Here is a 10000-nt window from a genome sequence, read left to right as displayed (position 1 = left end):
CTACTGAAAATATCTTTTTTGGTTTGAAGTGATCCAACACTTTAAAACGATCATAGGTTACATTTATAGTGAAGAGACAACCTCTAAGTTTGGATACGATTATTCTCAACCTATAGGGAAATACTTGCTGACAGAATTCATATAATTTTACTGAGATTGAAGTTTAAATGGGCTTCAAGAACAGTATAGAATTAAACATTATTCGGCACGGACTAAAAATGCCATAGATATTAAACCACTGTGTACCTGTGTGTTAGTTTTTTTTAGATCCGGGACTTCTGGCATACAAGCATTCATAGGCGTGTTTGTTGAAGGTGCTCGTTTCATGTTCAGAGACTCTAACGAGACGTTGGATAATTCGACGAGACATAAATTTGAGAGAGTGAAGAAGTGGAATGAGGAGAACGAGTTTTCGATCATAAAACTCCGCTCATTTGATTAAGAGGATGGAGCGTGGTAAACTGATAAGAAAACTATGATAGTACCATATCCTGTTTTTCACCAGTTTTATTTCTTTTCATAGCTCGTGTTGTCAGTGAGAGGAAAAAAAACAAAGTTGAGTATATTATTAACAGCACAACCATAAGAACTAAATGATGCAGCTTCGTTTAAAGAGAACAAGTATTGTAATTCTACTATCATGAGGGAATATTAAGGGAAAGGAGAGTCGGTGTGCTGGTGTTGGTGGATATGCAAAAAAATGTAGACAAAACTATTGAGTTTAAATTTCAAGAATTTTGTTTATTAAACTCCTAAAACTTCATGCAAAATAAGTTGTAACATGAAAATTAATTTCAAATGTTGGTATACTAATTAGCACAGTTACCATAGAAAAATATCCAGAAACATAATTTCAGATTCCATATTCAGTATGAAAAAAAAAATATTTGAAAACCACCCCTTTTAAAAATTGTACTGACCATGACTGAATTTTTGCAGGCGTGAAGATGCTGCAAAATCTCCGTAACTATCTTGCCCTGGGAGGAGTTGTCCTCCTTCCGCATGGCCCTGTCAAGGAGCTTCGTGATGCCCTTGTAGAAATGGGTGCAGAACTCCTGAAGGTATTCCGCGTGAGTTGCCTTGTCCAGCCCTTCACGTCCTATCCATTCAACCGTATACCTGTTAGGGTAAGTCCGAGATAATATCTTGCATTTTATCACGATTATTGTTCTTTTAAATTACTAATCATTCGTAATTCATCGCTTTGGCAAATTTATGTTTTTCTCTTTCCCATTACTTCTTTTCTGTAAATTATTCTGCATTTATCCTATTTGTCAAGTTCCTATACGAGTATATTCGGTGACAAAGTGACAGATTGAATATAAGTAAGGATCTTTGAAAAAATAATAATAATAATAAAATATGACGTTGCGATTACACATCCAAGCTTCTATCACCCCTCACCCCCACCCTTCTATAACCCTCGTGATCAAGTTTGCATCATTCCTCGATCCCTACTAAATATGGCTGATAAATACCCATACGAGAACTTTGAGCCCTAATGCCATTAGGGCACGTTTACGATACATTCTTCTGTCTATAGCAGTATTTCGGAGTCTCAGGTGGTCAGAGGTGATGAAATAATTGTCCATATCTTTCCTCCACCCTCAAATCCTTTAGTGTATATCAGTCAGTGGCACTTTCAAGTATCGAGACAGCAATTTTTTATATTAATTTCTGCACATTTTAGGATATATGAAAACTAATCTCTTCTAAAATAAGATAGAAATCGCTCTTTTCCTCTTTCATTCACTTTCGAATTTCCAGAAGCTTTAAAAACATGCATATGTTATTTCCTAAGCACATGGTGCTACAGACCTGAGTTGTACCAGGAGTCCAACATCTGGAAAATTGTTGATGGTTTAGCTTTTTAAGATAGCAAAAACTCTAGTTTGGACACTTAACCAATCCATTTATCTGACGCCATCTTTGCATATCTGTTAAATAAGAACCAACTTATTTAAAACAACGAGAACAATATGTACTTTCCTCACAAAACCTTCTTTTTAAAGTAACGAATTCAACAATTTTGACTCGATTGCTGTTCCTAATTTACCTGTGATAATTAGTTGCTTCTATCCTGGCGGGTAGTCGAACATCCCTGAGGTCTGACAGGAGCTTCATGGCTTCCCCGTCAATCTGACGATTGACGATGTCAATGAAGTTGGATGCCCTCCGGAGGTTCTGCAAGTTGATGTTGTTAATGTACCTGACGAGGGCCAAGGTGTGGTTCTTCGTATTGGGGACGTCTAGGATGCCGTTGATGACCTCCCTTTCGGTCACTGTCATGGGGAAAGGAGGAAGTTTTAGGGAGAGGTAAATCTTGGACGAGAGGAGGAAGTTTTAGGTAGAGGTAAAGCTTGAACGAGAGGAGGAAGTTTTAGAGATAGGTAAAACTTGAACTAGAGGAGGAAGTTATAGGGAGAGGTAAAGCTTGAACGAGAGGAGGAAGTTTTATAGAGAGGTAAAACTTGAACGAGAGGAAGAATTTTTTAGGGAGAGGTAAAGCTTGAACGAGAATAGGAAGTTTTTGGAAGAGGTGAAGCTTGAATGAGAGGATGAAGTTTTTGGAAGAGGTAAAGCTTGAACAAGAGATTGAAGTTTTAGAAACAAGTAGAAAAAATTGTAGAGAACGATAAAGTTTGAGGAAGTGAATTAATCTAAAGTTGGGGGATAAGTTTGAAGGAGTACATTAATCTGAAGTGGGAGGGTTTAGTTTGCGGAAGGAAATTTACATTTAAGAGAAAGGGTAGAGTTTGAGATATTTAAATTCAAGCGAGAATATAGTATTAACAAAAGGATTTAGTCGGAGAATAAATTGCTTGAAGGAGATACTCAACTTTGAGCGATTACTTATAGTAAAGGAATAGGAAAAATGATGGAAAGGATAAAGATCGAGCGGGACCATATTTTGAACTAAAGGACAAAGATTAGAGAGACGATACAGTTTGATTGATCAATTATATCATAGAAATATGGCTGAAAGATCCCACCAGAAATAAAATTCTTCGCGTGAGATACAACCATATAAGCAGTAGATCAAATGTTGCTCGAAGTTCTCAGTAAGAGATATTAAAAGGATATTTAGAAAGAAATGTTTACAATAAGGCAGGCGGACAGAAATATATTTTTAAACAAGTAGACGCTTGTAAAAAACATATTACACATTAGTGACACGAAGATTAATAAGGAGATAAACTTAGAAAAGGGGAAATTGTTGATTTCAGTCCTGCTTACAAAACAATATTAAAGTTTCCTTTAAGAGGAAATATGAAATTTAGTAGAATTAAGATTCTATAGAAATTTTACAGGAATTATTTTTTGTCATCCAAAAGCTTATAAAGCAATGGGTTGAGCCTTCCAAATTACCGGTGCAGTTCGAAGGAAAGCACCTTGGAAGAAAAACTTTTTAATAATTTCTAGACTTTATCATACTTTTTATATGCCTGAAATTACTCCTGGTCTCATAAATACTTCCAACGATGTCATTTTGAAGCACGCAAGCACCGTGAAACAAGAGCAAAAGCCTGTTGCGAATATTTATTCCTTTATTCTTCCTTCATTGTATTTCATGTGAGAATTACATCAACTGCTACAGCAACACGAAATCCTTTACGCAACTCGGCTATTACGAAGAATTCTTCAAGAAGGAAGAATGCCAATGTGTGCTTTTGAACGATATTAAAGACTTAAGAAGATTTGAAAGCTGGAGTAGATCTAGAGGCGAGATCGTTAGCACCCTTGCAGTGCGACCCTTGAACGGCTGGTTTGCGTGTAAGCAGAGCTGGATTAATGGGCCCATTATAGCTCCTACCTTGAGTTTGGTGCAGAGACTAAGAGAACTGGAACTTTCCAGTTTATAGAATTCATGCTTTGGTTACGCCGACAATGTTGATTGGATAGATTTTGATCAGGGAGTGGATTGATGCTCAACAACGGGTAGGAATGTTTTGGAATAACTTTCTTATGAGCAGGACAATATAAGCGAAGTTGATATGAATATCTCATAAATAGTAAGCTGCCTTACACACTGAAAAAAGCAGCGTAGATTCAATAAGATCTATAGAAAAATATAACTAAATACTGATTCGGTCTGTATGTAACTTTGATAGTTTTTTTTGTGATGAATTCCATGTACTGACTTGCTGTGTTCTAGCCTCCATGGGGTTAACGTTCATCGACGTTAACCTTCATATTCATACAGTGGGAGTATAGTACTTCTACCTTTGCCACAAGGGCTCGGATTTTCTTTATTTCCAACGATAAAGGTACATAAGTTATTGTTCAGTTTTCATGCAATCTCAGTTGCAATTCCTAGAAGAGTTCTATTTTTGCAATGGTATTTTAAATTCGGACCATAATCAGAATATTTCTTGCTAGGCCATTCCCCATGACTTCATTTCCAAATGAAACTCTTAATAGCTTTAGGAATGCAGCATGAAGAACGTCTCTGGGAGATCTAAGCATCTGGTCGCCACATTATGCACTGATAAGCAAAATACTGGCGAAAATGTTCTCAAATAATTGCTAATGTAAGCACAGTTTATTGTGTAAGGGGTAAGGAAAAAAATTTAGAATAATTTCTCGACTGGACCGCAAGGGAAGCTGAATCGGAACACGATAGTGTACTGTGTATTGAGTAAGTGTGAGGCATCAGAAAGTGTTAAGATGAAGCCAAGTCTGTGGGAGAACAGCAATAACCTCCCCCATAAGACATAAATTATTCTCTAGGCATAACAGATCCATCCCAATACATTTTAATCAAAGCCAACAGTTCGATAACGAACTGAGATAAATACCCTCATAATGCACCTGGTAAAACAAGTATGTTTTTAATTGAGAATTTTGCTTCCAGAATTGACCACTTAGTACAAATTAAGCGACAAAACGCCAAGAATTGCCATGAAAAATTTACTCAATATCACCTTTATAAATCCAACTGATACATGTGAGCCTGTATATGTATATTTGAAGGTATGTAGTACGTACGTGTGAATATTTAAAGGCATGTGCGTATATCTCACGATCAAGAAAAATACGCTGGTGAAGAATCTAACGTCGTAAGAAATAAAATTACAAAAAAATACACATAATAACTATTCGAAACTTATTCATAATGAAAACATAAGTCAGGTCGTGTAAGTGCACACCTGTGCACGATTTCATTTGTATCAGATTTATTTCTTTCCCTCTCTCCCCGAGGGAGCCTTTTTCGTGCGACGTAATGATAAACTTGTTCGTATTCTCAGATTTGAGACTATTCAGTGACCTTTCTCGATTTCTGAAAGTCCCTTGTTATTCCGCAAAGTAGAATCGTCCGGCGTTGCCAGTGACGTTGTTCGTGTTTGCGTTTGTCTGTTTGTTCCTGTTGAAGATAGTTATGTAATTTTCTGTGCTGATCATAACTTTGCTGTTGTTTTGCTGGCTCATTTGATATGCAAAGCACTACTATGAAGATCATGGCCATTATTATTGATAGTTACTCTTAATGAGGACAGGTATTTGGTCATGTCTCTTTTTAAGCTGGTGTTGCTTATAATTGCTATGGTAATGATAACAGTGTCGATTGTCACAATTGCCTTACGATGATGATGAAACTGATGGTAATTATTATCATTATCATTACTACCCAAGATACAAACCCAAGGGCTTCAGCAGAGTCCTGTATTTTCAATTGCAAAATTGTATCATATATATATATATATATATATATATATATATATATATATATATATATTTTATATATATATATGTGTGTGTATATATGTGTGTATGTATGTATGTATGTATGTATGTATGTATATATATACATTTTCTATCCATTTTATATTGAAAGAGATTACTTGTATTCTCTTCAATACCTAATAAAAAGAATAAACAAATTACAATAATAATACTAATTTGAGTAAAAGGATGGGTGGTTTCTAGATAAACATAGTCACTGCGAAATACATGTTCAAAAGCCTTTGTCAGAGCCGCTTTATAAACTTAACAAAGATGGCTCAACAGCAGCACGTTGGCCAATTGACATAAAATGCGGCATTTTCCTTTTGTATATATATATATATATATATATATATATATATATATATATATATATATATATATATATATATATGTATATATAAATATATATATATATATATATATATATATATATATATATATATATGTGTGTGTGTATGTACAGTATGTGTATATATATATATATATATATATATATATATATATATATATATATATATATACATATATATACATACATACATACATACATACTTACATACACACATATATATATATATATATATATATATATATATATATATTCGTTCAAATTTTGCTCTCCTAGGTAGGCAGACCCGATAATTGTTTATAAGATAATACTATATTTTCACAGGAGTAGTTCTGGGTAAGAGATGGAAGATGGAATTGGAATAAGAAATAATTTTCTAAGTATACATTTCTGAATTTTATGTCGGCATTGCATCATGTTAATCATTAACCCTATCCTCCATGTCATGATACATAACAATGAAAATAAAAATGATTAATACATGTAACTGAGGTCTGACATCAAGGTATGAATGTTAGCACACGAAATCGCGAGAAGGTAACAGGTTGCAATAATGGACGAAAAAATAAAGAAGAAATAGGAAATGAAATTATAATGTAAATGAAATTAAAAAGGAAAGGAAAGGGAAGAAGCAACGGTACAAAACATAAACAAATCAATAGTTATAACACTGAAGGTTGATACAGGTATGCGTGATCGCTCCACGACGGGAGCCTGAAGACCTACAGACCAAGAAAGGAAGAAGAACCTTTCTTTTTTTTGTGTCAAGGCCTCCCCTACCCTTCGTCCCTACCCAAACACCAACGTTTTCCCCAGCCCCTCTTCTATAAGTCCACTATTTATACCTTCATTAGCTTACGATTGAAGACCCAAACGCCTTATTCGTGTAGAATATCTCACGAAGTCATTTACGAAACTATTGCATTTAGTTTAACCCTCAGGGATAATATATAGTTATGATTTGTCCAGCAAACACGTTAGCATAGGATAGATGGCTTTGATGCTTTAAAAGATTAGTAATTAAATCCCTTCGTAATGGAGATTATAAAGAAAATGGTAATTCTTTCACGCTCTTCATCATTGTTATCTTACATACATACATACACACACATATATGATTAATGTATATATATGTATATATATGTATATATATATTTATATATGTATATATACAGTATATGTACGTATACTACACACACACACATATATATATATATATATATATATATATATATATATATATATGTATATATATTTATATATATATATACTGTATATATATATTTATAAATATATATATATATATATATATATATATATATATATATATATATATATATATATATATATATATATACATATATATGTATATATACAGTATATATATGTATGTATATATGTAAATGTTTATATATATATACACGTATAAATATATATATATAAATATATATATATATATATATATATATATATATATATATATATATATATAGAGAGAGAGAGAGAGAGAGAGAGAGAGAGAGAGAGAGAGAGAGAGAGAGAGAGAGAGAGAGAGAGATGCATTTATATACATATTGTGTATGTATTTGTGCTTGTGATTTTTTATTACATAGGCCCAATACATACAATTACACATGCATGCATACATTTGTACATATGCATGTATGTATATGTATATATAAGTCTGCCTATGTGCGTACGTGTTGGTATAAACTTGTGTGCGTGCAGAAATTTGATTATCTAACATTGTAACCAATGCACCCGTCAATCAGAGTTAAGTTATTCCATCATGCTGTCTCGATCTGCACATATACTCGAGTCCCATAACATACTGTAAGCCGGCAGATTTACTGCAAATCTTCCATTAATGTAGCATTTAAGGTCTTAATCAGCTTAAGGTTGAAGATTTAAAGGTCGCTCATGAATGGCAGAGGCAAGAGACAGTGACATTGCCATAGCTAGGACCAGGGAGGGCCAAGCAATGGCTGCTGATAAGTCAGCAGGTAGACCTACAGGCTCCCGCAAACTCCCAATCCTCAGCTCACAAGGTTGGTGTAGTTGCAGCAACCAAAGGAACTATTGAGTTTGAGCGGAACTCTAACCCCAGTCCGGCGGTCACCAAGCAGGTACGTTACTAATAGGCCGCTACAACCCTGGACAGTTAAGAATGAGCAGAGGTATTGGGGAGATGGAGGTTCGGATGGAAATTCTTGCAATATGAATAGAATCTACGGAACTGCTATAATAAAGAGACATCGCATTGGTTCATATGATGGCATTTTCCTATTTGGAATACGATGAAAGAGACTACTGTATATGAAAGTCTCCAAAATTGATTAATTGATTGCCTGTAAGATGTTGCTAAAAGGATGGGAATCGAAACTTTAAAAGATAATAAGAAACAGAGAACTTGTACAAACATGAGGAAAATAGGAACGAATCATTTTGAAACGAGATTACTTTGTGATTGCATTAGAATAAGAACTATATGGCGGATTAAGAAGGTTATTCGACGTTTATTACCAAACACCTACCAGCCCACCCTGCCCCTTTCACTTCTTGGCTTCAAATCCCTTATACGAAAGCAACGGGTGATAGTAACGCGATAAGAAAAATATCGTCGAACAGCTTGAGAGAGAGAGAGAGAGAGAGAGAGAGAGAGAGAGAGAGAGAGAGAGAGAGAGAGAGAGAGTGTGTGTGTGTGTGTCTGTAAACCATTGCACTGTTCCTTGCATGAATTGGATTTGGAGGGTGAAATTGCCCTGTAATATCATATAATCATGAAATGTCGGTCAGTTTTTGCGACCTTGTATAGAAATGAGTGACATGTTAGTTATTTTAAAAGTGAGTTTTTTATTTCTTGAATAGACGTGCTTTAATGTATGCATATGTACGAAATTGTATTCATGTGTATTTATGTATGTATATATACATGTATGAATGTCAAACAAACTTGATATTGTAGAATGAAATATTCAACAAATGGAATTTCCTGAAGAAAAATCTGTTAATGGTAACTTCTTTTACAAAGCGATAGTTCACTTGGTTTGCTAAGAGGCGTTCGACATTCCCACATATTAGATACAGATTATACAGGATGGTAATGTTTAAATAGAAAAATAAAAATGGTGAAATGAACTATTTGAACTCTAGACGGTAAGCGAGAGAATGTTGTTGTCCGCCGGATGCACAATGTTTAGGGGAGAGTATAGGTCCACGTGTTGAGTCATCAGTTGCCATTGCCTGAACCTCCCTGGTCCTAGCATGGGTGGAGAGTGTGCTTGGACGCTGATCATATGTACAGTTGGACACGGGAGTCCCTGTCACACCTCGCACTAAAGAAATGCACCCTGTCACACCTTTACTTCGTGGCAAGTAACCAAACAGATAGCGTAGGAAGATATGACAGGGTTGATAGGTGGGGCTAAACACCGAAACTCGCAGTGTAGTAAGGGTGGTGTGGCTGGGTGCCCTTCTTCAGAATGAGTTGCACCAGGAATTCTTGTGTCTAACTGTACATATGGTCAGCCTTTGGGGCATTGTCCTGCTAAGGCATTGTCACTGTCCCTTGCCTCTGCCATTCATGAGTTACCTTTAAACTTTTGAACAATGACTAGGATTTGAATAAACCGACAGAACGGTCTGGAAATTATGGAAACATTTCAAACATTAAATTTCGTAATGTCAAAATGAATGGCTTAGGAAAAGGTTTGGATGTAATCATTACTATGATAAATAATGCAAAGTAATCTGAGAAAAGACATTTAACACACCGTTGTTAAAGCATTTTTCCAAAGGCTGATTAATGAATGCGGTAGATCAACATTACATCTCGGAATCAGTGAAGTTCGAATCTTTATAAGATAAAACGAAATTTATACATACACACACACACACACACACACACACACATATATATATATA

At 34.9% G+C, this 10000-nt stretch overlaps 2 protein-coding genes across 2 annotated transcripts in view; one reads left to right on the top strand and one right to left on the bottom strand.

Annotated features, from left to right (window-relative positions):
- The window catches only part of LOC137657782 (NACHT and WD repeat domain-containing protein 2), a 95503-nt gene that overhangs the window by 73719 nt on the left and 11784 nt on the right, over positions 1–10000 (bottom strand). The window contains exons 6-7 of the mRNA XM_068392298.1: positions 2057–2282; positions 921–1119 (exon numbers count right to left, since the gene is read on the bottom strand). Of these exons, the coding sequence (XP_068248399.1) occupies positions 921–1119; positions 2057–2282 (425 nt within the window). The remainder of the gene's footprint in view (positions 1–920; positions 1120–2056; positions 2283–10000) is intronic.
- The window catches only part of LOC137657781 (uncharacterized), a 127196-nt gene continuing 118193 nt past the window's right edge, over positions 998–10000 (top strand). The window contains exon 1 of the mRNA XM_068392295.1: positions 998–1127. The gene's annotated coding sequence lies outside the window, so the exon portion shown is untranslated. The remainder of the gene's footprint in view (positions 1128–10000) is intronic.

This window comes from Palaemon carinicauda, chromosome 18 (genome assembly GCF_036898095.1).
Source record: "Palaemon carinicauda isolate YSFRI2023 chromosome 18, ASM3689809v2, whole genome shotgun sequence".
NCBI lineage: Eukaryota > Metazoa > Arthropoda > Malacostraca > Decapoda > Palaemonidae > Palaemon > Palaemon carinicauda.
The sequence above is the reverse complement of the archived record's forward strand: the minus strand, read 5'-3'. Positions and strand labels throughout refer to the sequence as shown.